Genomic DNA, 17504 nt, shown 5'->3' on the forward strand with positions numbered 1-17504 from the left:
TTTAGGTATCCTAGCTAGGTTCACTCTCCGGTTACAGGGTGGTGGTCCCGAATGACCAATTTTGTTTTGGAGGAGTTGGAGGCACCCCTTACTCAAGATGGGCTGAAGATTTCTATAAGGGCTACTAAATACGGGATCATCCAGAGCCACTATCACTTCTTATCCATATTGGAAAGATACAATCCCGAGACTTGTACATTCTTTACTCCGGTAGGGGAATTGGGTTTCGCCCTTCACGAGATGCATGACATCTCAGGTCTTCTTCTCGGGGATTTACCATATGAAGAATTTGTTCCAGGATCAACGGAACTCAAAATTTTGAGAAAAACCAGCTTCGAAGTTTACTCCACTCTTTGGGAAGTCATGTGTCACTTCCACATTTGTATGCAGTAGACGGGGGCTTGAGGAAGTGACGTAAAGCAAGTCTCTTGGGCAGAGTACTTTTTCCAGAATCTGACTAATAAAGGAGCTTCTGTGACTAGACTGCCTGTGAGCACTTTGGAGGAGATTCAGACTCGAATCGATGCTGCTACCTCCCATTATATGAATGAAGCCTAAGAGGACATTTTCCCTGCTCACACGGAGTTTGAAAGCTTTCACTATTAAGCTCAGATCCCTATTTCAGATATAGCACTATTAGCGGGATTTCTGATGTAGTGGCTCAAGCAATGTGTCATTCCCACCAGGCCAATTGATGCTCTTGCTGCTGAGGTGATTTATCCAGTTGTTCTCTTGGCGCATGAGAGGCCATTGAACCTTCTTTCTGTCATGGTGTGCTGCCTACAGAACGGGATACGCGAATTGGCACTAGATTTTGTTAATGTTATGGAGGTGGAGTTTGGCGAAGGCAAGACTTTTAAAACTCCAAATCCCCGAGTGCCACTGCCTTATACTTATCTGATGGCTTGGTACGTGTCCCACTGTCCCTCATTGATGAGTGTGGCTTCTCCTCAAGAGGATTCATTCATCCCACTTCTACAACGACTGGAATCTGGAAAGTGGGAGGGGTCTTACATGGTTAGGATTCGCTAGATCTTGTCACGGGACACTAATTATCACATTTTATGTTGCTTCCCCGATTTTGAAGGTAGGGTATAGGGAGCGACATTCCAGGATGTGGTAGGTCCTAACGGATTCACTCAACTGAATGTGGGTATTTTCCGTTGGCTGCTCTACATTAGGCCGGGCTACTTGATTTTCAGGCAGGGTGGCAAGTGCTTCATTGAGCCTTATCAACCATATAGGTTTGATCGACAATTTGGGTATGACTAGCTATATGTCGGGAATGCTCGACCTCAACTGACGATTGTGGGCAATCCATATGAAGGGGCAAGGGCCTGGTACTATTCGGTGGCTGGTTGCACAAGGGCTATCTTCAAGCTCCCCCATAAGACGCCCAACTCCTATACCTCAATGGGTTTCTGCAATTGGTATTCTGCTGCTTCTCAGATCTCCGGCTATAACTTGAATACATCTTGTCTGAAGGAAATCAGACGTATGTATACTTTAAGGAGGGGGTCTAAGACATCTCTCTGAGAGGGATTGACGAGTACTTATCTTTCGAGGATCCATCTGCTGGGCAAGAAGAGGAAAAAGCAGCTGCGCCTATTTCGGTGGAAGAACCCCGAGTGGTTGATACTCCCACAACACGAGCAGCTGGGAAGAGGACTCTTTTAGCAGATGAAACTGGTCAATACAATAAGCGGACTCACCAAAAGTTGATGGTTGAGTCTCCTCCTGCTAAAGGCCAGCAGAAACAAAATTGATGGTGATGCTATCAATGCTGCAGAAGGAGAAGAACAACAAGAGTCTTCAGTCGCAGCCTACCACACAGAGCTGGGCTACGTTTAAGTGGTCCCGCCTTATCGAGTGAAACTTCCTCTTACCATCCTTCTGAGGACAAAGAGGGTGAATTAATGACTACAGATGCAGAATCTACTCCGGTAGTAGACTCTCCTAGGGCTCCTGACTTAGAACCAAGGGGCCTTGAAGAGAATCCATCCCCTCCTCCTTCAGTACTAATGCCACAGGCTGGCGATTCAAGTCTTAGTCCGACAACGAGACTCATGACTAAATCGTCTACCGTCACAAGTCTTCCCCAGTCTTCTGCTATACGTGATGACGAAGAGGAAGTGGATTATGAAGCCTCCTCGACTGGTGATGTCGTTGATGGCGATGAAGGTGGTGGAAGCGTTGATGTTGATAACGTCAGAAGTGGTGATGAAGAGGATGAAGAGCATGATTCCATTGACGACATCACAACTTTTGACGATGCTCCTAAAGTTGCATCAGATAAAGCATCCGCTCATATCCCTTTTTCTATCACTGGTAAGCCTAGTTTATTTCGAATTCCTCTACACGTTCCTTCCGTGTTCCGACCATTTTTGTGTGCAGTTTCACCCACTCTTGAGACTACCACCGTAACTCCTCCCCCGGAACAGCAGCTTGTGCAGGTGTCGACTCCTTTACGAGAGCAGCCTTTTCCTAGCTTACCAATGACAACCACTCTACCGGCAACATTGCTGAAGATCTCGCTTACACCAACAGGAGCTGTTCCAAGTACATCTCAGGTGAGGGCAATGATGGCCTTGACATCAAGTCCTTCCCACTTGGATGTTTCTTTTGCTTCCGCAACTTCTACGTCCAGGTCGCTTGCCAACCCACATCTCGATACGTCTGTTTCCAGGGCTATGGAGTCATCTCCGATTGCTATTTCTAGCCTGACAGATGCTCCTGACTTTCGCTATATCTCCCTGGGTTATTTGAACAGTCTTGCAAAGAAAGTAATTAAGGTTGTCATGGCTGGTCGGGGCCGCTTTGATTCCTTTAAGTCTCTCTTAGAAGTAGGCTTAAATGGAATTAAAAGTGTAGGCAATGCCCAATACTTTGAACGTTGTTCGGAAGCCATTTCTCACCTAGAAACACAACTCAAATACTTAGAGGCCCTCAGTCATGTAGACATTCATACACAGATTGTGTCTACTTTTGCTGACCTCCAAGTTGAGGAAGTGGCTCGCCGTGAGGCAATTGAGCGGGGTCTGGCTGAGAAAGAGCTTCAAGTTACACACTTGCAAGAGCAGAGGAGTCTGAGACAAAAAGAATTGGAGCTCTCCACTACTTCTCTGGACCTCATTCGTACAAAGCTTGTTGAAGCTGAGGCGGAAGTACTAAGATTGAAGGCTCAACTATCTCATGAAGAAGTCGTTGTTAATATACTTAGTGCCAAAAATGCGGACACCCTTTTAAGTTATCATCAAGAAGCTCAGGCTATTGAAAGAACGAAGAAGGAGGACTGTTGTAGTAGCACAAATCGAGGACGAGCTGCGGAGGAAGGCTGAAGCTATTGTACGGGCCAATCATGAGGAAAAACTCTCTGATGTCAAAGCTCAACTTTCTTCTTTTGATTTGATCTTGTATTATTCTTTTTCATAAGAACAGCTCTGCTTTGTATCACTTTCTTTTGCTTCTTTTGATTTGATCTTGTATTATTCTTTTTCATAAGAACAGCTCTGCTTTGTATCACTTTCTTTTGGCTCTTGAATAAAAAGTGATATTGTTCATAAGAACAGCTCTGCTTTGTATCACTTTCTTTTGGCTCTTGAATAAAAAGTGATATTGGTTTTTCAGTATTTCTTGCATATGTCATGTTTTGATCTGAAGCAATAAAATCATGAGAAATGCCAGAGGTGTGATCCTAACTTAGCACAGATTTTCATGATAGGTCTGATTTAGAAAATTTTCCTTATTATCATTTTAGATATCTCCAGAAAATTTCCAACTGCTGGGGATAAATACTTGTTATTCTCCCAGAATAAGACTGACCAGTAGAATTCTTCCTGCGTTATGCCTTTGCTCTAAACACTGAAAGAAGTCTATAAATGCCAGAGGTATAGTATTAACTTAGCGTGAACTCTCACATGGAGTGGAGTTCAAAAATTTTCCTTATTACCACTAGGGATAATTCTGGGAAAAATTTAACCCGCTGGGGATTTTATGAGAACACTTGCTATTCTTATGTAAAGGAGTAAAAAGGTTCAAAGAGGGGTTTTGAACTGTTAGAGGTGAGATGTTAACATAACAACTATTTGTAGACCTATCATCCTATTGAAAAGGATTGATAGACGGATTGGATTGTTAGAGGTGAAATATTAACATGACAAGGAAAATATTGTGATCGGTGCGATTTTGAGGACTTATCGCTCTTATTAGAGAGAGTCGAAAAATGGATTTTGTCAGAGGTGTAATTTTAACGTGACAAGGAAAGATATTGTGATCAGGGCAATTTTGAGGACTTATCGCTCTATTGGAGAAAGTCGATAAGTTGATTTTATCAGAGGTATAATTTTAACGTGACAAGAAAATATATTGCGATCAGGACAATTTTGAGGACTTATCGCTCTATTGGAGAGAGTCGATAAGTTGATTTTATCAGAGGTGTAATTTTAACGTGACATGGAAAGATATTGTGATCGGGGTAATTTTGAGGACTTATCGCTCTATTGGAGAGAGTCGATAAGTTGATTTTGTCAGAGGTGTGATATTAACGTGACGAGGAAAGATATTATGATCGGGACAATTTTGAGGACTTATCGCTCTATTGGAGAGAGTCGATAAGTTGATTTTATCAGAGGTATGATATTAACGTGACGAGAAAAACATTTATGTGATTGGAACACAATTTGGGGGACTTAGCGTTTTGTTAGGGAGAATTTCTAAATGATTTATCATCGGAGCGATGAATTGTGATACTTGTGATTTGAACAAGATTTTAAGAATTTTATCATTCCGCTGAAGGGAGTTGATAGATTAGTTATTTACTACTCTGCTAAGGAGAGTCAGTAAATAGACCACGATTTGAATGATTTTGGAGACTTATCGTTTTATTGATGAGAATCGATAAGTTGGTTTTAACAGAATTATCATCGCATTGGGAGAAATGCTGGCTAGATGCCAACTCTGTGGGGATGATGATCATCAGAAGTGTAGTGTTAATCTGACGAAAGATTTGCCAATTGAAAATGACTTTGATTTTGTTGAAGAGATTCAGAGGTTTTGATTAACACTCTGTTAAAAGGATTCATGACCTTAGAGATGTTTGAAAACACAATGGTGGATCCTTTGTTAGGAAGAATTGCAACACAAAGATGACCTCTGTGTTTGAGGTTCGCAATGCGAAGTTACGAACTCTTATGACGCCGGTCTGGGCCTAGCATTTGGGAAGTTGAACGCAGAGATGAACTTTGCGTTAAGGTTAAAGTTTTAACTGACTTTATCCATAAACGCTGAAGGTTGCGTTTTAGAAAATGGTTGGGATTCTATCCAGAATCTCGTACCACTTTAATAGCTTGACGGCTATTATAAATAGACCTGTATGGTCACATCAAGAGTCATCGACTCTTTCTATTTTTGGCTTAGTTCTAACGAGAACTCTCGTTTGATTTCGACAAGATTTTTGGCGAACTTCATCCTCTCCGACCAACAACATCTTTTTCGACCGATTGCACTAATGGAACCACGAAGAATGAACACTAGCTCCAAGAAGGTCACTGGAGCGACTTCGGAAACGCCGTCGGCCGGCGATGCCGGCGGTGTTCTTGTTTCTGCGGGAATATCGTACTTCGGAAACGCCGTCGGCCGGCGATGCCGGCGGTGTTCTTGTTTCTGCGGGAATATCGTTGTCGTCGTCGCCGTCGCGTGGGCCTACCTACCGTGGTAGGTGGTGATTGTAATAACTTATTTTGACAAGTTTTCTAAAAACCCTAGATGGGTTTCTGACAACAAGGAAGATGACTCGTTTCTGTTTAATGGAAACGCAGAGTTATGACTCTGTGTTAATCATGTAATGCAGCGTTGACTCCTACGTTTGAACTCTAAACGTGGGTCTTGGCCTTTGTGTTTGAGCTTTATAATGCATGTCTTGACTCCCGCGTTTGAACTCTAAACTTGGGTCTTGGCCTTCACGTTTGAGCTTTATAACACATGTCTCAACTCCTGCGTTTAAGATTTACAACACAATGTTGGCCCTTGTATTTAAGTTTTAACACATGGGTCTTAACCTCTGTGTTTTTAGTTTCTTCTTTTGTATTTATGTCAACAACTTGCTTTAGCTGCTAATCTTTGCTTTTGACTTTGCAGTGTTCTTTCCGAATGTGCCGCTTTCGCAGGAGCATCATTTTGGATACATTGGCGGTCCTGACAAGAATGAAGTTTTTAGTCTTCACGGAAGAATTCCGTTGTGCACTTTCCCTAATTCAGAGAGAACACACATGATCAAATTTCCCTTATGCTCTACTCTTAGAGCTTTGATCACCGACTTAGATCTGGAGACTCCTGCCGGCCATGATCAATTCTCTAAACCGGCGTTCATATTTGGAGATCATATAGCAGCCGATGACAATCTTATATATGCAGAAGATTCAAAGCTACTACGGAGAGTCAATAACCAATTCCTATTTCTCCCAAATATAAAGAGGATGTATCCACTCTCCTAGTTCTTGAACATAAGCTGTAGCCGAGGTTTGACTTTTGATCTAGTCAAGGAGAAAGAAAATGTGTCGCTTGGATTTGGTTGACAAGATCGCACACAAATTGGGGGACAACTCAAGGGTTTGAGGCTCGCCTTATTTGAGAAAAAAGATCTTGCTCAAGAAGTGTCACTTCCAGCGAATGTCTTCATTTGCTAGTTCATTGCGGCTCAGGGTGAATTCCCTGTGCAAACGTTCAGATCCCCAGGATGGGTTTGTTCTGGAGAAGGGGGGGTGGTAGACCCGGATGGTGGATTTTATTCTTGAGGAACTTAAGGAATCGCTCACTCAATCGGGTCTCACAATCCCGGTGTTGGCTTCTCGACGTGGGATTGTTCAAAGTTATCCCAATTTCTTCACCATGCTGGAGAGATACAACCCAAATAGCTGCACATTCTTCATACCTGTAGGGGAGTTAGGCTTCGCTCTCCATGAGATGCAAGTGGTATCGGGGTTGCCATTCGGTCGGATGCCCTATAAGAATTCATCCCCCCCACTGAAGAGCTCTCTCTTTTGAGGGCGACACACCCAGAAGTTTATGCCACATTTTGGGAGCTGATGTGCCACTTCCACATATGTGCTCAGGTTGTTGGGATGCGCGGAGGAGGTCTTATGCATACTGCATGGGTGGACTATCTCTTTCAAAACTTAGGTTAGAAAGATAAGGCCATGACCTGACTTGCTGCTATTTCTACTAAAAGCGTTAAGGCCCAAATTAAGGCTTCCAATGCTATTTACAAGACTGAGCACATAGAAGATGGGTTTGAGGCTGGTGTCAAATTCGAGAGTTTTCACTACCAAACCACAGCTCCTATTTCTGACGTGGCTCTTCTCGCTGGCTTCCTCATGATTTGGTACGGTGTGTAGTACCATCGAAGCCAGTCAAAGCGATATTAGCTGAGGTTGTGTACCCAGCTATTTTATTAGCTCATGGGAGGCTAGTGAGCCATCTCACTGCTATGGTAGGCTGCGTACAAAGTGGCTTACGGACGTTGACCTCTGAACTTGTCGGCGCCTAGGGAATTAAGGTTACTGGGAGGAAAGCTTGGAAAACTCCCAAACCACATGTACCAGTACTATATACGTACTTGGTGGTCTGGTTCGCACTGCATTGCCCTTCGTTGATGACAGAGGTTGCTGAAGAAAATGAAGCTCATATTCCCTTTATACAGAGATTGGAGTCGGCCACATGGACTAATACCTACATAGTCAAGGCTCGACAACTTTTGTCTCGGGAAGATAATTACCAAATTTTCTGTTGCGCTCCCGACTTCGATGGAGCTAAAGAAGAATGCACAAGCTTTACGGATGTGCTTTCCGACGTCTCGTCATCTTTGGAAGAAGGCACCTTCAGGTGTCTCCTCATGATCATATTGGGTTATCTGGTCTTTCACTTAAGGGAGAAGTGCGTCATTGAACCTTACATGCCGTCTCGATTCACCAGGCAATTTGGATATGATCAACTTTATGTTGGAAATCCTAACCCGGGATTGGCCCAAATTGGGAATTTGTATGAAGGGGCCTGCGCATGGTACTTCTTCTCTGCCGGAGGGACTCACGCTCACTTCACCTTACCCAATTCACCGCCCGGTTGTTCCACCGTTGTGGACTTTCACGATTGGTTTAGTGAGGCTTCTCGAATCCCAGAATATGATGTATACACTTTATGCATAGGCGAGATTCAAGAATTATATAAATTGAGAAGCGGTTCCACTAAGACTCGTTTACCGGGGATAGAGGAGTATCTATCCTATGAACGAGAAGCAGCTGGAGTTGGAGAAATCCCAAAGGAGTTACCAGCTACTGAGCCTTCTGAAGAAGAGGGCCACTAAATAAATTATTAAGGGAGTACCCGCTCTTGAGCCTCGCTCCTTAAGATCATCAGGGAAGAAGGTCCTTACTGCTGAAGAAGAAGGTGAATATGATAGAAGAATTCGCAAGCGAAAGCCCATTGCAACCAAGAACTCTAAGAGGGCTAAGTTGATGGGGGATGCCATGAAGTCTGCACCTGTCGCGCTCTTGACTGACAGAGAGGACGAAGTGCTTCGCAAAATTCCTTCCATTCCTAAGGGTACATGAGCCGAAGAGATGTTGCCCACTAGGGGTTTAGAATCTGCTTCATCTCCTCTACTCTAGGATCAGGGTACACATGAAGACTTTCCTTCCGAGGCTGTTCCTCAATCTACTCGTAATGAATATACAGGTCTGATCTATCCAACTGCTCCTCCCCCACATTCGAGAGCTTTGAGAGAGTGTATTAGACAGCTAGAAATGAAAATGCAGTTTATAATTGATATTGTTAGCTTAGGGTAGGTCCCCTTTGAGCGTTTCAGACCCCTCTTGACTCAAAGCTTAACGGATATCAGAAGTCATGGGAATGCGTTATGGACTACGAACTGCACGGAAGGTATCATCATTTTGGAAATGGAATTAGAGATGCTTTCGATCCTTCAGCGCAATGATTTGGGCGAAGAAGTGGACCATGCACTTTCTGCAGCTAGAGTTTCGAGAGCACAGCATCATGAAGTTCTTCAAAAGAGCTTATACGAGAAAGAGTCTCGTACTGCCAGCCTACGTGAGGAGCACCTTCAAATACAAATAGACATGGGCAGCCTCGCTATGAGTATCCGGGATGCTGCAGCAGAATTCGCTCGCATGGGTGTTGAGCTATCACAGAGGAATGCCCAGCTGGCTGATGATATGGAAGTCATAAAAGGGTTAGCTGCTCACTGTGATAGGCTTCTCAAAGATTATTGCAATGAGATCGTCGCTGCCGATAAGATTCGACGAGAGATTGCAGAAGCAGCACCTAATGAAGAGGAACTCAGGAGCAAGATAACCGAAGAAGTCAAAAAGGCTCGTGAGAAGAACATATCAGCGTTGAAATCCAAGCTCAAGTCCTTTAGGCTGATGGGCCCTGATACTTAAGATTTGAATTGCTTTTAGTTGGGGAATAATTTTGTATAATTTTTATTTTAATTATCGTCACTTTGTATCGAATTAACAACATTGAATGAAAATGATATCATTTTGTCTTTCATTGTCTCTCTTGTTGAATCCTAATTTAGGACAATGAAAAGTAATGCAAATGTCGTAAGTGTAGTGTTAACTTAGCATGAACTCGAAATTCTCTTTATTATCACTTAGAATAATTCCAGAAAATTTCAATCGTCAGAGGTGTAGTGTTAACATGACGACATACGAAACAGGAAAATTAAACATTTATTCCTGAAATACACTCTGAATTGGCAACCCCCAGCCTGACTTGACTGAAGTTTGAGAGAAAAAGAGGGGGCTACATGACTTACGGGAAGTTCCTTGACTTACGGGAAGTATCTCTTAAGGAACTTCCCGTTAATTAGCATCATGAGCCTGTCTCCTTTTTTATCGATGAGGTGATAAGCTCCATTCGAATAGACTGATTTTATTACAAATGGTCCTTTCCATTTGGGGTTAAACATCCCTTTGATTTTGTGTGTCATCACCATGGGTCGTCTTACGGCTAAGACCAAATCGCCTTTCTTAAATATCCATTCTCTAACCTTTTTGTTATAGGCTTTAGAAATCCGGGCTTGATACAACTCGATCTGCTGCTGAGCTTAAAGTCGCTTGTCGTTTATGGCTTCAAGTTCCTGAAAGCGCAGTTGATGTTTTTCTTCCTCTGTCATTCCAGTTGCAATAGCAACTCTCAGGGAAGGGGTCTGAATTTCTAATGGTAGCACGGCCTCACAACTGTATACCAAAGAGAATGGCGTAGCTTTTGTAGGGGTCCTTACCGTTGTGCGGTAGACCCATAGACATTCACCGAGTCTTTCATCCCAATCGTGTCGGCTCTTGGAAACAAACTTTTTGAGAAGCGTCACGATGGTCTTGTTAAAAGCTTCTGTGAGGCTATTTTCTAGTGGATAATATGTCGTAGATGCAATACTTTGGATTCTAAACTTATCACAAAATCTCTAAAATCCAAAGCTAACAAATTATGTCCCGTTGTCATGAACTATTCATCTCGGGACTCCAAAGCGGTAAATGACATGCTGTTTAATGAATTTAATCACATTCGAACTCTTGACTTCTTTCAGCGGGATTGTCTCCGTCCATTTGGAGAAGTAATCGGTCACAGCTAAAATAAACCGGTGTCCTTTGGAAGTCAGAGGTGAGATTGGTCCCACGACATCCATACCCCACATTTCGAATGGCCAAGACATAGATGTAGGATGTAAGTTCCCTGGCGCTTGATGGATAAAGTCACCATAAATTTGACACGCGTGATAATGTTTAGCGTAGTCAACTGCGTCTGAAAATATTTTTGGCTAATAATAGCTAATTCTTCGGAAGCGATCTCCCAACTTAGCCCCGGGTTTATGAGCTCCGCACATTCCGTTGTGAGCTTCCTTGAAGGCCTTTTTTGCTTCCTTTCGTGAGAAGCATCGAAGCAAAACTCCGTCATGTAATTTATGATACAAGATTTGAGAAACTGCATCGTAATAGAATATGAGGGCCTTTCGTTTGATCGCGGCCGCTTTCTTGGAATTGTCGGGCAAAATTCCATACACGACATAGTCGATGTACGGGAATCGCCAATCCCTAAATTCAAGCTCCATGGAGGTTGTGCAAACTTCTCCTGTCATTGTCTTGTCTGAACTTTCTTCTATAGGAAGCTTTGAATAATATAATTCGCTTTCGGTGACAGGAATCATTGTTTCAGCCCCTGGGAGCAATGCTAATGAGATCACCAATGAGGCTAAAGCATCTGCATAAGCATTTTGAGCTCGTGGAATATATATAATGAAGAAACCTTTGAACTTCTTAGCTTGCTTTAGCACCGTGAAGTAGTACGGGATCAGATCCTCGTGACACATTTCGTATTCTCATCGGACTTGATTTATGATCAACTGAGAGTCACCGTAAGCCTCGAGAAGTTGAATGTTAAGCTCTTTGGCAAATTGCAGTCCTAATAACAGAGCATTATACTCAGCTACATTGTTGGTGTAGGGCTCAATCAGGGAAAAATCCCCTTGGGATCACGTGACCGTGTGGAGATGAATACTACTCCTACTCTCGCAGTAATTGCTCCATGAGGATTTGCTCTAGATGCACCATCAAAGAATAACTTCCACACTTGCATAACTTCTTGAGTGACGCAAGTTTCGGCAACTTCATCGGGTAATTCTTCATACAGCTTAGATGTCCCTGGCACCAGGTGATCAGCTAGGAAATCCGCCAACACTTGACCCTTGACTGCTTTTTGGGGCATAAATTGCATGTCATATTGTGCCAAGAGGATTACCCATTTTGCTAGCCGACAATTCAGAGATGACGGTTTCGTCATCAGGACTCTCAAAGGATTTACCTTAGAGATGACATGGATTGTTTGTCCAATCAGGTAGTGTCGCATCTTTTGGATGGCGAATACCAAAGCGAGATATTCTTTTTCCACCGGATTATATCGGTGTTCAGCTCCCATCATAGTTTTACTTAAGTAGTAGATGACTTGCTCTTGCCCTTGGTCATTGTTTTGGGCTAATAAAGCTCCAAGAGAATGGTCCATGGCTCTCACATATAACAAGAATGGTTTTCTTGATATGGGGGTCACAAGAACCGGCGGTTGAGTGAGGTATCTCTTAATCTCCTCAAATGCTCTTTGATAGTTTTCATCCCAAACGAACGATACTCCCTTCTTCATGAGCTTAGAAAATGGTTGGCATCATCCCGAGAGATTTGATATGAATATTCGGATGTAAGCTAGTCTGCCTTGCAAACCTCTAAGTTCTTTGAGATTCTTCGGAGGTGGCATGCCTTGGATAGCATGAACTTTCTCTGGATCAAGAGAAATTCCCTTGGATATAACTATAAATCCCAGAAATTTTTCGCTCGATACCCCAATGAATGATTTTGTCAGATTCAACTTCAGCTGATGTGCTCGCATGATTTCGAACATTGTCTTCAGGTCTGTAAGATGATCACCTTTGTGTTGGCTTTTCACTGTTATGTCGTCAACGTAGTATTCAATCTTCTTACGCGGATATTTGTGAAAGATGGAGTTCATTGCACATTGAAGTTACACCTGTGTTTTTCAATCCAAAGGGCATCACTGTATAGCAATATACCCCTAGTGGTGTTCTAAAAGCAGTATGCTTTTCGTCCTCAGGATACATCTTGATCTGATTATACCCAATGAGCTTAGAAAATGGTTGGCATCATCCCGAGAGATTTGATATGAATATTCGGATGTAAGCTAGTCTGCCTTGCAAACCTCTAAGTTCTTTGAGATTCTTCGGAGGTGGCATGCCTTGGATAGCATGAACTTTCTCTGGATCAAGAGAAATTCCCTTGGATATAACTATAAATCCCAGAAATTTTTCGCTCGATACCCCAATGAATGATTTTGTCAGATTCAACTTCAGCTGATGTGCTCGCATGATTTCGAACATTGTCTTCAGGTCTGTAAGATGATCACCTTTGTGTTGGCTTTTCACTGTTATGTCGTCAACGTAGTATTCAATCTTCTTACGCGGATATTTGTGAAAGATGGAGTTCATTGCACATTGAAGTTACACCTGTGTTTTTCAATCCAAAGGGCATCACTGTATAGCAATATACCCCTAGTGGTGTTCTAAAAGCAGTATGCTTTTCGTCCTCAGGATACATCTTGATCTGATTATACCCAGAGAATCCATCCATGAAAGACATCCTCTCATATACGCAGGTGTTGTCGATCATGACGTCCGTGATGGGGAGTGGAAATTCGTCTTTTGGACAAGCTGCATTGAGGTCACGAAAGTCAATACATATTCAGACCTTACCGTTTTTCTTAGGAACTGGAACAATATTAGCAACCCAGTCCGGGTGTTGTTCCTCTCTGACAAAGCCTGAGTCTATAAGCTTTCTGACTTCTGACTTAATTGCTTCCATGATCTTTGGACGAAACCGACGTTGTTATTGTTTAAAAGGTTTTGCATCCGGATCAATGTTGAGACGATGGATGGCTACTTTTGGGTCAATGCCAGGCATATCTTCGTAATTCCAAGTGAAGACATCTATATATTCTCGGAAAAGAGATATAAGATCCTCTTTCTCGGATGGTGATAAGCTTTCACTTATGAAGACAGGCTTAGGGTCGGATTCATCCCCCATATTGACCTGGATCACTTTATCTTCAGTAGTCGGTTCGCGTTGTTCGAAACGCATATCCCACAAGATGTTAAGGCGTTTGATCTAGTGATCATTGGTTGATTCAGTCAATTCTTCGTCCCCCCTGCCTCTTCATCTGGATGACTAGTTGAAACCATGTTCACGGTCAAACTTCTAAAGAAAGGTCCAACGCTGACATCGGATTCCCACGATGATGTTCCAGATGAATGATCCCGACATAGACAGTTACTGGCTTCATTTTCTGAAAGGGAGGGAGTTGTGACGTAGCCCACACCTCTTTTAGTTTTTTGATAATAATCTGGAGGTTTTCCTTCAGGAGTGAGAGACATTCGGATGGTCATTCGCCTTCCTTTCCCGAAGTTTAAACCATGTTTTTCATTAAAGTTGTATTCTATTCGTTTCATCAGATGTATAGAATTAGGCTCATGGTAATGGAATTGAGGAATCCCATTATCTTCTTCTAAATTTTCTTATTTGAGTAATTCAGGTTTAACTTTACCGAAATGGATCGGCTTCTGCCCTTTCCTTTTGGATGGGACTTTAAAGAAAGCCTTCTGGGTATCTTCTATTTCTTCATCTGAAACGAAGGATGACTTAATCAGCAATGCGAGAGATACCTCTACGCACAATATGTGCCATGGGTCGGTACATGTATTAAGATTATTCTCTATTTGTTTATTTTTAGAGGACACATCAGACAAGTACGCCAAAATAAAATCTTCATTAATGCACCACACGCCCTCACTCGGTACATTATTATTATTCTCGACCTGACCCATTACATTTAAATTCAACTCTCATGGACAATCTTCTTCAGGGTCTGGCTCGACGTCGGCTTCATTACCACTGTCAACATCTTCTTTCTCCTGTGATTCTGAGTAGAAGATAGAATCCGTATGGAAATTTTCCACTCCTCTGAAGGGGTACTTTTCTGCAATCAGGGTTCAAACTTCTACTTCATCATTAGCATACTTCATGACTTGATACAGGGTAGACGGGATAATGCGGTTCGCGTGAATCCATGGCCGTCCTAACAATAGATTGTAGGACGTGTCCGCGTCTATGATGTAACATGTCACATCGAACTTGAGATCCCCGATTTAACACCTGAGCTTGATCTTCCCTAGAGGTCGGGTATGATTGGCGTTGAATCCGAAGATAGTGGTCTGGTGGTGTTCAACCGATGCATGGGAATCCCTAAGACCCGCATGACCCTGTAAGGCATGATGCTAAGTGCTGAGCCTGGGTCAACTTGAACACGGCTGATTTCTGAGGACCCAATATACCCTGTGTAGTACAAAGGTCTGTCATACTTGTGTTTTACTTGCATATCTTCCTGAGTGAAGGATATGCAGGGTAAACTTCTTGCTGCCTGTAGACACTGTATACAAGACTGGCTTTCAGCAGCTTCAGGGATCGGAGTGACTTGAGTAATAAAGCTCTCCGTGTTCTTCAATGCTTCAATTACTTGGTGGTTTTAGACAACCTCAGGAGCTTATATAGGGTAATCCTAGCCGGTATGTTTGCCAATTGTGCCATGACGTTGAACTGGAAGGGAGCGCTCGATTCCCCAACTTCTTGAAGAAGGTTCTTATTGTACCGGGTCTCCTTCTGTTTCCCTTTGTCAACTAACTTCTTGGGAACATAACCCCCAGCGTCTTGGTGTTGTTCTTTTGCTTCTTGAGCATTCAGATCGTAGTCTTTCAGGTAAGCTTTTCCTGATCGGGTGCCAGGATTGCCTCCTGGATATGCTGCAAGAATAATCCTTTCTTCCTTTGAGTCGGTGAGAGGTTTGAGATGATCATCATTCTCATTAAGGGAGGGGCTAATCATATTGGATGGTTTAACCTTGCCTCTCTTCTTTTTAGATGAGGTGCTCGTCCACTGTTGGTCTTCAACTAGGTCGGAATGGACCCACATGATCTCCCCTTTTAGGGTAGTGAGGGATACCAATCCCCTGTTCTTCTGACTGTGTAAGTCAGTGTTTTTCATGTGCATTTCCCCTTTATGGATGGGGATAACACCGTCTTTAGCTGCTATTGGAGGGAAATCACCAAACTGGACCACTATCAAATTTGTGGATACGGTCTTCTGCTCGGGCTTTAGTGTGAGCATGTTAGTATTCACCAGATTTTGTAAAATATCTTTGAAGACAACATTTTCTAGTAGGATGTCCCAAGAACCTATGATAACGACAGTAATTAGGGTCATCAACCTTTCCTGCTTCATCTGGTTTTCTAATCTCAAGGAGCTACAGTTTCTTGTTCTTCTGAAGTAGCTGGAACAAAGTGTCCACATGCTCCTCTTTGAATGAGTATTTCTTAGGCGCTCTTTGTTAGTTCGGTGCTTTGCCTGGTTTTGCAAGTGGTGTGCATGTGTTAGCGTCGGCAGCCAAAGTCTCCTTTCCCTTAGAGCGCAGAGCATTGTTCTGATTGCGTTGCTGTTGTGGCTTGGGTTGAGTAGCTTCTTTAGCCTTGACCCGAGCAACGATTTCTTCGACTTGTTCTCCTTACGAAACCAGTTGTCTCCAGGAGTAACATTCTGCTACCCCTGTTTGAGTGAGGAGTTGGGTCTACAAGTTATGCCTGCAAGTCTCAACCAAAGTCGATTGGGTTATACCTGATGGGCATCGTAATGCCATGCTGCGGAATATCTCAACATAAGTCTTGATGGACTCTCCCTTCCTCTGCTTGGTGGCGAGGAGGGTTGGGATGGAAACTTTCGTATCATCTTCGAAGAATCTGGCTAAGAATAACATTTCTAGATCTACCCATTTTTGAATGGATCCAGCAGACAACTTCATGAACCACTCGAAAGAAATACCCTTAAGGGTGCCGATGAACAAACAGGTCAGGATAGCGTCGTTTGCCACTATGTCTCCAGTCTGCGACTTAAAGTAGTAGATGTATTGGTTTGGCGATCCTGTACCGTCGAAAGGCTACAAAGTTGGAGCCTTAAATTTTATCGGGTGGGGAGCTATATCCCATCCAGTAGGATAAGGTCGTACTACTCCTTCCTCACGAAGCTCGCTTCTGTTGGCGATTGCATTGAGGCGGGCTTCTAGCTCATCCACTTTAGATGACTAAGGATGTAGCTCTCTTTCCATCTCCTTTTTGTTTTCAGAAGAGGATTCCAGGTTATGAGTTTCACGATCTGAATTCTTATGCGCCTTTTGTTTTCCCTTTGAAATGGCTATCCGGGAAGATTCAGGCTTTTGGCCTTTTTCTACAAGGAGCTGGGCTAACATATCCTTCATCTGAAGAAGGGTCTCTTGCTATGCTTGAAGCATGACCTGATGCTCGTCGACTCTCTTTGCTAAGTCATCGGGGCCTCCAGTCATGTAAGCGGTAGCTTCTCGTGCCATGACGGAGCTTGATGATTGAGAATCAACAATTGTTGAATGTTCGTCATCCGAAGTAATCCCCTTAGCTAACTTTTGATAATTAACCGAGCAGATGGCTCCTGTCTGGGTGCGAGTGCGGCAATATATCCCTTCAAACTCGTCACAGATATCCCGGACAGTCAAAGAGTGGCTTCTTTCTGATTCATCAGAATTAGGAGTCGAGGCTTTCTCTCTGTCGATCACATTGATAGTGACCTTGGGATATTCAGCTTCAGAAACTTTCTTCTTGTGACGACGTTGTCACTTGATAGGTCTAGACATCCATCAATCTGTCGAACATAGATTGGCGAGGTTCAGGTGCACAGCAATGGCATTCTCAAAAGACTGCTGAAATAAGCTGCTCACATTGGCAGGAATGAGCTGCTTGCGATGTTGGTCTTCTTCTCAATAACAATTCCTGTAAATAAGACATTTGAGAGGAACTT

General features: G+C 43.1%; 1 protein-coding gene across 1 annotated transcript; it reads right to left on the reverse strand.

The window, feature by feature from the left end:
- LOC109839009 lies at nt 10835–11383 on the reverse strand. The gene has a single exon (XM_020407442.1). It carries the CDS (start codon nt 11381–11383, stop codon nt 10835–10837), a length of 549 nt encoding a protein of 182 aa, XP_020263031.1.

Source organism: Asparagus officinalis, chromosome 4 (genome assembly GCF_001876935.1).
Source record: "Asparagus officinalis chromosome 4, Aspof.V1, whole genome shotgun sequence".
Classification (NCBI taxonomy): domain Eukaryota; kingdom Viridiplantae; phylum Streptophyta; class Magnoliopsida; order Asparagales; family Asparagaceae; genus Asparagus; species Asparagus officinalis.